General features: G+C 40.6%; 1 protein-coding gene across 9 annotated transcripts in view; it reads left to right on the forward strand.

The window, feature by feature from the left end:
- Mctp1 (multiple C2 and transmembrane domain containing 1) overlaps window positions 1-13,559 on the forward strand; it is a 427,275-nt gene that overhangs the window by 160,694 nt on the left and 253,022 nt on the right. For all 9 annotated transcript variants that reach the window (XM_045134043.1, XM_045134044.1, XM_045134041.1 and 6 more), the window contains exon 3: window positions 2,796-2,938. In XM_045134043.1, the coding sequence (XP_044989978.1) occupies window positions 2,796-2,938 (143 nt within the window). The remainder of the gene's footprint in view (window positions 1-2,795; window positions 2,939-13,559) is intronic.

Below are 13,559 nucleotides of genomic sequence, written 5' to 3' on the forward strand. Positions count from 1 at the left end.
TGTAATTGTCCAGGGAAGCTTAAGTTTGGGCAAAACAAGAATTAAGTGATACTTTATCTGAAGCAAGTTGGAAAGAATTATTTCCTGGTTATGAACACTGTTGTGCATTAGAACATTGATTTACTATGTCACTGATTCAGCTACTCCAGGAGTCTTTAAAAACTTCAAAACCCAGTTTGTCAGACTCTTCCCCAAATTATAAAAAGTATAACATATGTGTAATTACATAAAGCCCTTTCTCTTTTGCAAACATAGTAGAAAAATCACAGGCAATTAGAATCAGCCTTGGTAGAAACCTGACATCATGTCTTGCATATTGTGTATTTATAACCAATTTGACTTGACATCTTTGATTTCATCATCATTATAGGGAACTCGGGAGGGACAAGGCATAATACAAAATATCCACTTTGTCTAAGAGACATTTTTCCTTAACCACCTGTGTTAGTCACTTGTTACTGTGAAAACAAAGGAATGGAAGATTTGTTTGGGCTTACAGTTTGAAAATTACTTATGTCCATATGGCTCCATGGCTCTTGGCCCCTAACATCAAGGGAAAAAAAAATCATAATGGTGGAAGGGCATGGTTGAGGGCAGATGCTTACCTCATTTCAGATCTGAAGCAGAGAGACAGGGTGGGGCCAAGTACCCCTCCAGTTATCTACTCCCTGCAACCAAATCCCACCTCCTAATAGCCTATTTAGGATGAACTCACCAATTAAGCCATTGACGAACACTGATGAAGTTAGTACCCCGCTCATCCAACAGCTCTCAGTAGTGCCAGCAGCAAGGGCCTAATCCTTCAGCACATGAGACTCTAGGGGCATATTTCATGTCCAAATCAGAACACCCCTTAATGCTTCCTGCCCTTGAGACTTCTATCTCTTCCTAACATTCTAAAATTGACACTTCTCAGCATAAAAATACGTGGAGCCAAGGATGGCTTGAAGCCAACTTTGAGATTTATCTTTCTCAAAGCCTATTAGGATAGTATGAGATTTGGGCAGCATATATGTCTTTCAAACAGATTAGGTCAGTTAATATCGATCATATTTTATAGTGAATTGGAAGTTACCAATAAAAAAAGTTAGAGTAAGCTCTCTGACTCGTGACTAGAACTGCATTTCCGTGCGATCCTGCATCATATAATCACGTCGGCTTCCCCTCTCAACACGGCTCTTCTTTTCCCCGTCTTGCCAGCGCTGCTGCTGTAGCAGAATCTGTGTTATGTGTGATTAAGACTGAATAAAAACCCCACTTACACATACCCCAGTTCTCTTTATCCATTCATTGGTTGATAGACACTGTAGACTGATTCCATAAGTTGGCTCTTGTAAATAGTGCTGTGATAAACCTGCAAGTATTCCAGTGACGGTTGACTTGGAGTCCTTGGGGGTGTACCCAGGAGCTATGGTATAACTGTGTCATCTAGTAATTCTGGTTTAGGTAGTGTTTTCTTCAGTACTTAGGATTGATCCTAGGACCTTGTATATGGTAGAAAGGCACTCTGCCACTGAACTGTATTCCTAGATCCCAATTTTAGTTATTTTGAGAAACTTCAGTAATAAAAAATAAAAATAAAAACCAGAGTCAACAGATGGAATCTCATGAAATAATGCAGCTACACAGTACAGGAAACAATTTACTGGAGAGGCAACACACAGAATAGGAGAAAGTCTTTCCTAGCTATTCATCAGACCTAGGATTAATATGCAGAATATATAAAGAACTCAAAAATTGAGCCAGTTGTGGTGGCACACATCTTTAATCCCAGCACCCGAGAGGCAGAGGTAGGAGGCTTGCTGTGAATTAAAGGCCACCCTGAGAATACAAGTGAATTCAAGTTCAGCCTGGGCTAGAGCAAGACCCTACATCAAAAAAAAAAAAAAAAGACAGAAAAAAAACCCTCAAAAATTAAATAACAAACCAAGCAATATGTGGGTTAATGTACAGACAGTTCTAAAAAGATGCAACTTATAAATCAGCATATGAAAAAACATTCAATGTCCGTCATCATCAGCTAAGTTCAAACTAAACAGCATTGAGATTCCATTACTCCCTAGCTAAAATGGCTATCGTTACAAATAATAATAATAACAGAAAACGCTGGTGAGGAGGTGGAGAACTGCTGGTGAGAATCCAACTTGGTCAAGTCACTAAAAAAAAAAATGCAATCATGTAGTTCTTAAAATTCCAGGACAAGTTTACAGTATTAAGACCAGAATATAATAGAATGACAATAGTGATGAGAAACTGCTCTCCCTTTGACACACTAAGAAAAAGTTATGGTAAATACAACCCTTGTATTCCCACATTGTAAGTCTCAATTACCTTTTCTCCCTTGAATTCTTTCTAGGGGAAGAGAGGCTCTGAGAAAATGGATCAGCGGTTAAAGTTGCTTGTTTTCCTATCTCACTGTAGGTCAGTGACCAGAGTTGGGCTCTGGACAACCTGAAGCATGGTGCAGGTGGCACATGCATCTGTAATCATTACTGCAATGGGATGGAGAACAAGACCTGCCAAAGCCCCTGACTAGCTGGTCTAGAGTTCATAGCAGAAAAAAAAGAGAGAGAGAGAGATCCTACCTCAAACTATGTAAAAGGCAAGGAGTGACACCAAGATTGTCCTCTGACCTGCACGTGCACAGGAAGGCACATAAGTGCACCGGTGTGTGCACATACCTACATATGCACATAAGATACATCAATGCATTCATTCTGCTGTTCCCGTGAGCAGCTGTTGTTGCTCCCACAGAAAGACGTGCTTAACGTGGGCCATCTGCATCTCTTCAACAGGGACAAGTGATCCATACGTGAAGTTTAAAATTGGAAGAAAAGAAGTGTTTAGAAGTAAGATAATACACAAGAACCTCAATCCCGTGTGGGAGGAAAAGGCCTGCATTCTTGTTGATCATCTCAGGGAGCCATTGTATATAAAGGTGAGCCATTTGTTTGCTTTTCCCTAATGGGATGTGACATAGAGATCCGTGCTTAATGGTTGTTTATCATGTCGCTGGTGAGATTCTCCACAGAGATGCATTCTACTATTCATAATTCCAATCCTTTGATATATGATAGAAATGAGAGGAAAAGGAGGGTAAGCTAGCAAGGACATGTTTCTTTGGGACAGTTCCATGAGCGGTCATTTAGGAGCATTCAAAGTATATCTTGTCATTTTTCATGAACTTGACAATTTTCACATTGATAGCAATGAAATTACAAGATACTTATGGACTTGGCTGCCTTCAGTGCTGGGTTGGGACTGCTAAGGCATCTAGCCATGTGCACTGAGCAGCTACCAGATGCCTTCCTTCTTGGGCCTGCAACTGCTATTGGACTGCCAAAAGCAAATCCAATAAATTCCCTTTTAATATAATTCATCCTATCGATTCTGCTCCTCTAGAGAACCCTGACTAATACAAGTGGTGATGTGGAAATGCATCTGAGAATGCAATGGTTGGCAAACATGAAGCCTATGAGCCTCCCGTCTACGGTGCAAGGAAAACCAAGTCCATAACCCTCTTGTAACTTGATTGCTACCGATGTCAAAATTGTCAAGTTAAAAATTCAGTGTTGAACTAAGGTTGTAAAGTCACATTAAGGTGATAGTGCTTACAATATTTGCAGTAAGAAAAGCAGAGTGTGCGTGCGTGTGTGTGTGTGTGCACTTGCGCGTGCACATGTAGTATGTGGTCTGTATGCTCATTTGTGTGCTAATGTGCATGTACTATGAGCATGCATGTAGAAGCCAGAGGAAGCTATCATGTGTCCTCCTCCACGGTTCTTTCTTCCCATTTCCCTGAGAGTCTCTCACTGAACCTAGAGCTCCCTGGTATTTTATTTTTTGTTTTATTTTATTTATTTTATTGCTAGTCTGAATGAAAAAGGTACCCTAACAATTTTCCTTCCTCTGCCACCCTCAATGCTGGGGCTGCAGACTTGCATGTCATATCTAGCATTGTGTGTGTACATGCATGTGATATGGGTTGTACGTATATCTGATGTGGTGTGTGTGTTACCTGACCACATGTGTGTGAATGTGTGACAAGGGCCCTATGTGCACACATGCAGCAGCTGAAGGAGGACACTGAGTGTCCGTCACGGTCATCATCTGAAGGGTTCCCTGAGGTGGAGTCTCTCCCTGAACACTGAGCTGCCATATTCAGTCATAATGGCTAATGGCTAGGCCATCTCTCCAGCCCTCAGCTGTTTTAAGTGAGTGCTGGGGATTGAACTCAAGGCCCGAGCCCTATGCTTGCATAGCAAGTGTTCTGACTCACCAAACCATCTCCATGGCCACTAGTAAAAACAAAATTTTAAAAACAGAACACTGTGGAGCTGTTGTATTTTGTTATAGTATATACAAAATAAGCAGGAATATACTGTTGAATTAATTAGAATTTATATGGCTTTTAGTATTGATGAAAGAGATCATTCTTTGGCTCTGAATGACCTCATGGTAAAGGCTGATAAGAAGACTTAAGGTATGTGCTGTAAAAAGTATTTATAATAAGGAAGCAGTGTTGGGCTGGAGATGTGGCTTAGTTGTTAAGGCACTTGCCTGCAAAGCCAAAGGACCCAAGTTCAATTCCCCAAGCCCCTCATAAGTCAGATGCACAAGGTGACATATGCATCTGGAGTTCATTTGCAGCACCTGAAGGCCCCGGCATGCCCATTCTCTCCCTTCCCCCACCCCATGCCTCTTTTGTTTTTCTCTCTCTCAAATAAATAATTAAATGAAATATTTTTTTTTAAATAAAAGAGCAGTGAAAGCTCAGAGTTAAAATGTAATACTTTTAATTAGGACCAGGATCTCAGAAGCTAGCTGTGTACACACACTTCAGCACACACCGTAAGTAATAGGAAAAACTCAGCACCCATTTCAGTTGTTCCCAGTGACTACTCCTATCTACAGAAGAAATATGCATAATGTCAATGGGATATTATTTATGAAATTGATGCCTGCTTAGCCCAATCATGACTTGATGATCTGGGTATGCTTTAAGGTAAATTTATTTTGAACTGAATGTGTGCATGTGTATGTGTGTGTAATATACATGACTTGTATGTGTCAATGGAGCACCATGAAATGTTTTCTATACCTGAATATAGCATGCCGTTTTTAGATCAGGTTAGGTGTACAGAGCTCCTCAAGCATCCGTATTTTCTTTATGGTAAAGACATTCAAACTCCTGTCTTCTAACTTTTCCAAGTATGCAGCCTATTACTGGTCTGTATAGTCAACCTACTATGCAATCATACACCAGAGCTCCTGTCTCTCCTACCCACATACAACGTTGAATTCATTAGTCAGCCTCTTCCCATGTCCTCTACTCTTCCCAGCCTCTGGTAACTACCATCCTTTGAGATCAACATTTTAAAAATTCTTTCATGTGCATTGTAGGGGAAGTCATCAGTTATGGGGAAGAGGCAATGTCTCTGAGTGTAATGTCCCAACTTGTGGCTCTAACAATCTTTCCACCCCACCTTCCACAAAATTCCCTGAGCTATGTTGGGTTCGTTGTAAGTCTACTTCAGTGTTGGGCTCTTAGGAGCCTCTGGATCTCTGGTTTGGTAGGTGTTGAGTGTCCTCAGTGTCTATCTCCTTCTCCCTTGTGCTGATATCAGGTTCACCAAGAAAGCAGCACTCTTGCTAATTTCTCCAACTCCTCTATGGTTTCAGCTCAGGCCCTGGTAAAGTGCGATAGGTCATTTCTCTCCTAACGAGGAGGGGCCCTTTGGATAGGGGGCAGAGATGACGGTAAGGATGGTACCAACATATGCTGTTCACATACTGAGTATGGCCACAACTAATAAAAATAAAATTCAATTATGTGTAGTATTATGTAGTACTTGTCGTTCTGTGCTTGGTTTATCTCATTAAGCAGAAAATAGAGTACTCTTCATAGAAGTATTTTGTTAAGGTTCTGTGGTGTATTGTGAGCATGCTGTAACCATATATTTTGATACATTAGGTAAATAAGTCAAATTGGAACCACATTACTGTTTTAAAGACAGTCACTCTAACAAAATTGACAATTTTATATAACTCGTGATTCAAGGTTAAGATTTAAGCTAAACTCTTCAAATTAAGGACCAAATTTAATACTCAATCCAAAATGATTTCTAAAAGCATTCAACAGATCTAAAATATATATAAATTAGTCTCAAACCTTAACATGTTATCAAAATTATCTGCAAAGCTTTAAAGAAATTAGATGCTCTGAGATAAAGTTCAAACTTCAAATCTTTTTAGAAATACCTCACTAGGTTATTAGGATGCCATTTGGGTTGGGAGACACTTTCATAGAACTTTAAGTCTAAACAACTTGATATTTGGAAGATAAATATATTTGCTGTCATAAACCATAGCACCTCCAAACAGGATTATTCCAAAACAAGATGTTTGTATTTTCTGAGGTATCGTATAATCCATAGTTCAAAAATACTTCGTAAGTGCATGAATAAAGAATCTTAACTATTTTCAATCAAACCCAATAAGAATCAAACAAAAACTCATTGTTGTGTTTATTTTTGACTAATGTGCAAATAACACGTGAGGTAACTGAGTCTTGAGAGGCTAAACTACACTGACACATCTCCACCGTGGCGTGTGCCATTTATCAAGCACTATGCTAGACAGAAGGCTTAGGTGACCTCAATGGCCTCACAGTAACCCTACAAGTAATAGTTTTCATTCTGATTTTTTAAGTGTTTTTATTTGAGACAGAGGGAGACATAAAGTGAGCATGGGTGTGCCTGGACATATTGCCACTGCAAATGAACTCTAGACATGTGCCGCTTTGTGCATCTGGCTTTACATGGAAACTGGGGAATCACTCATGGGCTGGCAGGTTTTGCAAGCCAGTGCCTTTGACTAATCAGCCATCTCTCCAACCCTCGTGCTGATTTTTTTCTAACTTTTCATTGACAATTTTCACACACATACAGAATGTATTTTGACCATAATCCCTTCCCAGTACCTTCTTTTGTCTCCCTTCCCTTGTCCCACTTCTACTGGCTCTTCTTTCTAGCTCGTCTCTCTTTTTATGTTTGTTGTCCTTTCCCTTCCCCCATCATCCATGACAAAATATCAATGAGACCGATGTTATGCAGGTCTTGTGCAAGTAATGACAGCTATTATAAGGTCATAACTGTAATGGCCACCTCGTGTCCAGAAGACAGCATTTCAAAGCACTCTTCTCCATCTTCTCGTTTTCTGCCCTTTCTTCTACAATGTCAGCTTGAGTCTTAGATGGTGTGATAGAGATGTCTCGCTTAGCATCAAGCACTCCATATCATTCTCATCACTTTGATGAGGTTTGAGTCTCCCCAATAGTCGCCACCATCTGCAAAAAGAAGCTTCTCTGACCACAGGTGAGATGAGCATTCTCTGTGGGCATCAGTACATTTATAGAGCTCATTCCTATTTTGTAGGACAGTGAGACTCAGAAAGAGCACGTTTGCTTAGTCTTCCCAGAAATTAAACAACATAGCTACTATTTTCGAATCAATGAGACTAATTGCAATGGCCATAAGTAGATTATGTTTGGGCTTGTTAATTTGTTTTACAATGTCACTTTGATGTATTTTAGAGCACTGAATATTTATTTAAATTTTTGTTAATAATTTTCAAACGTACACAATGAATGTTGATCATATTCCCCTCGCTTGCTCTTGTTGTCTCCTTGCCCTCATCTACCCTTCACTGGACCCCTTCTTCTGACTAGTCCCTCTTCTATTTTGAAGTCTGTCTTTCTTTTGGCTCTCCTTTATCATCCATGTTGAAATGTTGAGGGACCCTGTATTGTGCGGATGGCAATAGCTGCTGTGGGGTCACGAATGTAATGGCCATTTCATGTCTTCAAGACAGTGTTACAAAGCACTCCTCCCCATCCTCGGGTCTTAGAGTCTGGCTTCCACCTCTTCTGCAATGTTTGCTGAGTCCTGGAGGATGTGATAGAGATGTCTCATGTGGCGCTGGGAACTAAACCATCACTTATTCTCAGTACTTTGACTATTATTTTGAATCTCCTTGGTGGTCACTACCATCTGCAAAAAGTTTATCTAACCAAAGGTAAGAGAAAATAAGAATAAATAGGGCTGGAGAGATGGCATAGTGGTTAAGCGCTTGCCTATGAAGCCTAAGGACCCCAGTTCAAGGCTTGATTCCCCAGGACCCACATTAGCCAGATGCACAAGGGGGCACATGTGTCTGGAGTTTGTTTGCAGTGGCTGGAAGCCCTGGCATGCCCATTCTCTCTCTCTCTGTCTGCCTCTTTCTCTCTCTGTCTGTTACTCTCAAATAAATAAATTTTAAAAATAAACAAAAAAAGAAAATAAGAATAAATATCTAGAGGCAATTTTATGGGACTAACATATCCACTTAGCCAAACACCAGTAATAGCTTACCTCCTACGACTCACGACCTTCCCAGCCATAGGCTTTTGACTAGGTTTACAGTGCCAGGTATTAATTCCCTCCCACGGAGCATGCTTCAAATCCAATCAGAGAACAGCTGGTTTCCCCCCACAACAAGCATGCTACTAATGCATCATTGGGTACATCTTGCCTGGCTGATTGGTTGGGTAGTTTACTAGTGGATCCACTGGTGGGTAAGACCATTGATGACATGTTTCCCTTCGTAACATGCATAGCACTTTCCAGCACTACGACACAGCACTTTCCAGCACTGTGACACAGCATTTTCTAGCACTATGACAAAGCACTTTCCAGCACTTGGACACAGCACTTTCCAGCACTATGATGTAGCACTTTCCAGCACTTGGACACAGCACTTTCCAGCACTATGATGTAGCACTTTCCAGCACTATGACATAGCACTTTCCAGCACTATGACACAGCACTTTCCAGCACTGTGACATAGCATTTTCCAGCACTATGACAGCTAGCCAGCAGAGAGGAAGCTTCTAGTTTAGTTCCAGCTTGATTTCTCAGTGTCCTGCAACAAAGGCATCTTTGAAACTGACCTAGTGTGACAAAGAGTCATGGACTCAGCTGCTGAATAGGATTTTGTATCTTGGATTTTATGATCTTATGGGATAAGTTGGGCTATTATAGAAGCCAATTTGTGTAGAAATGTTAATTAACCAACATTTAAATGTTTTCAGATTATTTTGAATTTGAATACACAGCTTTGTAAGCTGTGTATTCATTTTATGTATATTATCACTAATTCAGTCTTAGAAATTACCATGCAGTGGGCTTGGGATGTAGCTCAGTCGATACAGTGCTTGCCTAGTATATGCAAGGCCCCAGGTTCAATCCCTAGTACCTCTCTAAAAGAAAAGGAACAAAATCCTTTCAGCTGGAAATTACCATTCACTCAAGATAATAGAATGACTCTATGAGTTATTTCACATTATTCACATTTTTTTTGCATGTGTGTATGTATGTATGTAGTGTGTGTTCATTTGTGTACATGTGATCATATGTGTGTAGGTGGGAGTGTGTGTAGATGAGAGGCATGTGTGTGTGTGTGTGTGTGTGTGTGTGTGTGTGTGTGTGTGCATATGGAAGCCAGGGCCGATGTTGTGTGTCTTCCTCTATCACCATCTTATTTTCCTTTTTAAAAATATTTTATTTATTTATTTGAGAGAGAGAGGCAGATAGAGAGAAAGAAAGAATGGGTGCGCCAGGGCCTTTAGCCACTGTAAACGAACTCCAGACGCATATTCCCGCTTGTGCACCTGGCTTATGTGGGTCCTGCAGAATCGAACCAGGGTCATTAGGCTTCGCAGGCCAACACCTTAACCACTAAGCCATTTCACCAGCCCACCATCTTATTTTCTTGAGACAGGGTCTCTCACTGAATGCAGCCTTACCAATTTACCTACACAACCTAGCCAGCAAGCCTTAGGGATCCTCCTGTCTCACCTTCCCTGCACTGGCACACACCACCACGCCCAGCTTTTACATGGGTGCAGGAGGTCTTCGTGTCCATGCAGCAAGTGACTTGCCCCCTGAGCCATTTTTGCCAGCCCCGTTTGATATTATTTAATGTATACCCATTATCTAATCCATGACTCTTATAACTCAAGACAAATAAGGCACCGTAAACTGAAATAGGAAAGGCAGACTGACTTGATAGGGCAGGCATCCCTGGAGCATTGGCCATAGTCCTATTACTGGTGCTAAATTCTATGGGAGCATTGACCATCTTGGCTGGGGTCTGCATAAAACCATAGTTGGGGGACACATGGAGGAGATGGCTGGTTGCAATTTTCAGACAGTGATGAAAGGCCAAGATTGCAAAATGGCAAGGCAACAATGTGGATCACGGATATATAGGGACTAGGAAAATAAATCAAATCTAAAATGCAAAGGACCGTGAACACAGGAGCTGAAACGAGGTGCTTCTTCCACTTGACACAGGCACAGATTTCTTGAATTACAGACGTATTACTCATCCGAACAACAACCCGTCAGAGGCAAGAAGAAAATGGTGTTGGATTGAAGACCTAAACTTAAGACCTACACCTTTGAAACTACTACAGGAAACCAAATAAAACACTTCCAGGGATAGCCATAGACAAGACTTTCTGAAAAGGACTCAAATCATTTGAGAAATAATAGCAAAAATTATGAGATGACATAAAATTTAGAAGTATCTAAACAGTTAATTGAAACAATTAGCCAAGTGAAGAGTCAGTTTACAGAATGGGAGAAAAATCCTTGTCATTCATACATCACATAGGATATTAATACATTAAAATACACAAAATAAGTTTTAAAAAATACTGCATACAATTCCAAATAATCATAGAGGTAAATGAACAAATGAAATTACAGACATTTCTCAAAAGATGAAGTACAAATTTCCGTTAAGTACATGGAAAAAATGTTCAACATCAATAACCATAAGGAACATATCATTGAGAATGCATCTCACCCCAGTCAGAATGTCTCATTAAAAACAAACAAACAGGGCTGGAGGGATGGCTTAGTGGTTAAGTGCTTGCCTGTGAAGCCTAAGGATCCCAGTTCGAGGCTCCCTTCCCCAGGACCCATGTTAGCCAGATGCACAAGGGGGCGCACGCGTCTGGAGTTCATTTGCAGTGGCTGGAGGCCCTGGCGTGCCCATTCTCTCTCTCTCTCTCTCTATGCCTTTCTCTCTCTGTCTGACAATCTCAAATAAATAAATAAAAATTTTTAAAAAAGAAAGAAAAAAAGAAGCAGACACATAGTAAAGTTTCTTAAAAAAAAAAGAAAAATGCTGATAAGGATGTAAGGAAAAAGAGATTCTTATCTTATACATGACTAGCAGGAATGTAATCTGGTACAGCCACAACAGAAATTAGTATGAAGATTCCTCAAAACAAAATAAATAAAAGTAGAACTACCATAAAACAGCTCTACCACTCCTGGGCAAATGCCCTTAGAATCTAAGGCACTGTGCTACAGAGATATATTTTCATCAATTTTTATTGTCTGTTCATACTAGTCAAATTGTAGTATCATCCTAGCTGCCCATCAACAGATGATAGATGGAAAAGCATTTATATATACACAATGACATTTTATTCCACCATACAGCATAAAATTATTTCATTTGCAGGAAAATGGATGGAATTAGGGATGATTGTGTTGAGTAAATTAAGGTAGCCTCAGAAAAAGCAATTTGGGGGGCTGGAGAGATGGCTTGGTGGTTAAATGCTTGTCTGTGAAGCCTAAGAACCCTTGGTCGAGGCTCGATTCCCCAGGACCCACGTTAGCCAGATGCACAAAGGGATGCACATGTCTGGAGTTCGTTTGCAGTGACTGGAGGCCCTGGCGCACCCATTATCTCTCTCTATCTGCCTCTTTCTCTCTCTCTCTCTCTCTCTCTCTCTCTGTGTCACTCTCAAATAAATAAATAAATAAAAATAAACAAAAAAATTAAAAAGAAAAAGAAAAAGGAATCATGAGCTAGAGAATAGCTTAGCAGTTAAGGTGCTTGCCTGCAAAGCCTAAGGACCAAGGTTCGACTCCCCAGAACCCACATAAAGCTGGCCACACAAGGTGAGACAAGCACATAAGGTCACACATGGGCACAAGGTGGTGCACATGTCTGTAGTTCAATTTCAGTGGCTAGAGGTCCTGGCTCTCTCTTTCTCATAGAGAAGAAAAAAGAGAAAGCAGTCATTTTTCTCTCACATAGAACTCATGTTTTACATATATGATAGGTATACACACATATGATTGTATACGGCATAAAACTGGACAGGGAACCATTTGTGAAGAGCAAGGGGACTGGTTTGAAGGGAAGATAAGAAAGACACGAGGCATGAATAGAGTCAAGGATATGATATACTTCAATGAAACCTATCACTTTTTAGAACTAATATATACTAATAAAAAATTATAATGGAGCAGTTAATAACATAAGCCAGGAGGTGGCCTGTATCTACCTGGCCAGCAGACGCGGGCAAGGATGCCTAGTAGGATTATGCCCTTATAGGAATGTACAAATGGTTAAAGCTGAACCTTAGTGACATTCCAAAGCAAATGCATAGGGTAGCATCAACAATGTCTCCCATTATCTGCGGTATATTTGGCAGAGGAGGCTGGATGATTAGACAAAGAGCACTGAATTAGAAAGAATCATACCAGGTACTTTTAGGACGGAGGAACAGTTGGGCATCAAGTGGCTCTTACTATAGATAGCAAGGCAAGTTAAGAGAAGGTGTGCAATCACCAGAAAGAAGCTTAGGTTCTTGTTTGGGAATTTTCCAAGTCATCTTCTTACTTTTGCCTTTCATATGGGCTCCAAATTTCTCTACAATTATCCCTGTAGTCCGTGGAAGTTGATTCCAACATGACCTTTAAAAAATAAATCAGAAAACCTAAGCTTAGCTATTCAACAATTCTGTATCATTGGCCAAGAATAGGCACATGACCTGAGCTGGCTCATCTAGTATGAATTCAGGTCTCTCGATAAAAATATCCAGAGAAGCTCATACTGGATGTAAGTGAAGAATCTCACAACCGTAGGGCACCTCGAAGGTGCTCGAAGCACGAGGGTGTTAGCTCGCTGAAGCATTAGCACTGAGGAAACTTTGAAGGGATTGGGAGAGACACAAATGGAATTTAGGCCACATCTCTTGCTTTTGCTGGGGTTCATTTACTCTCTCCAGCTTGAAAACACTTCCTTCTGTTGCCTTCCAACATCTCCTGGCCTTACTGCTCCCTCATTTTCTGGTTCTTTTCTGAATACTTTCCTAAGAATTTATTTAAGTTGATTTACTTATTTATTTTGCAAGCAGAGAGAAAAGAGACAGAGAGAAAGGCTGTGCCAGAGCCTCTAGCCACTGCAAAGGAACTCCAGTTGCATGTACCACCGTACATACGACTTTAGGTCGGTACGAAGGAATTGAACCCTGGTCGTTAGGCTTTGCAGGCAAGCACCTTAACCTCTAGCCAGCTTTCTGGCCCTTTCCTAAGATTTGTAAAGCCTGGAGCTCCTCGGTGATTAGTCTGTGGATGCCTTCTCCGTGTATACTTTATCTCCAAGTAGTTTCATGCATGCTTGTAACTTAACTTTAATACAATATATTCCCT

This window comes from Jaculus jaculus, chromosome 14 (assembly GCF_020740685.1).
Source record: "Jaculus jaculus isolate mJacJac1 chromosome 14, mJacJac1.mat.Y.cur, whole genome shotgun sequence".
In the NCBI taxonomy this organism is placed as follows: Eukaryota; Metazoa; Chordata; class Mammalia; order Rodentia; family Dipodidae; genus Jaculus; species Jaculus jaculus.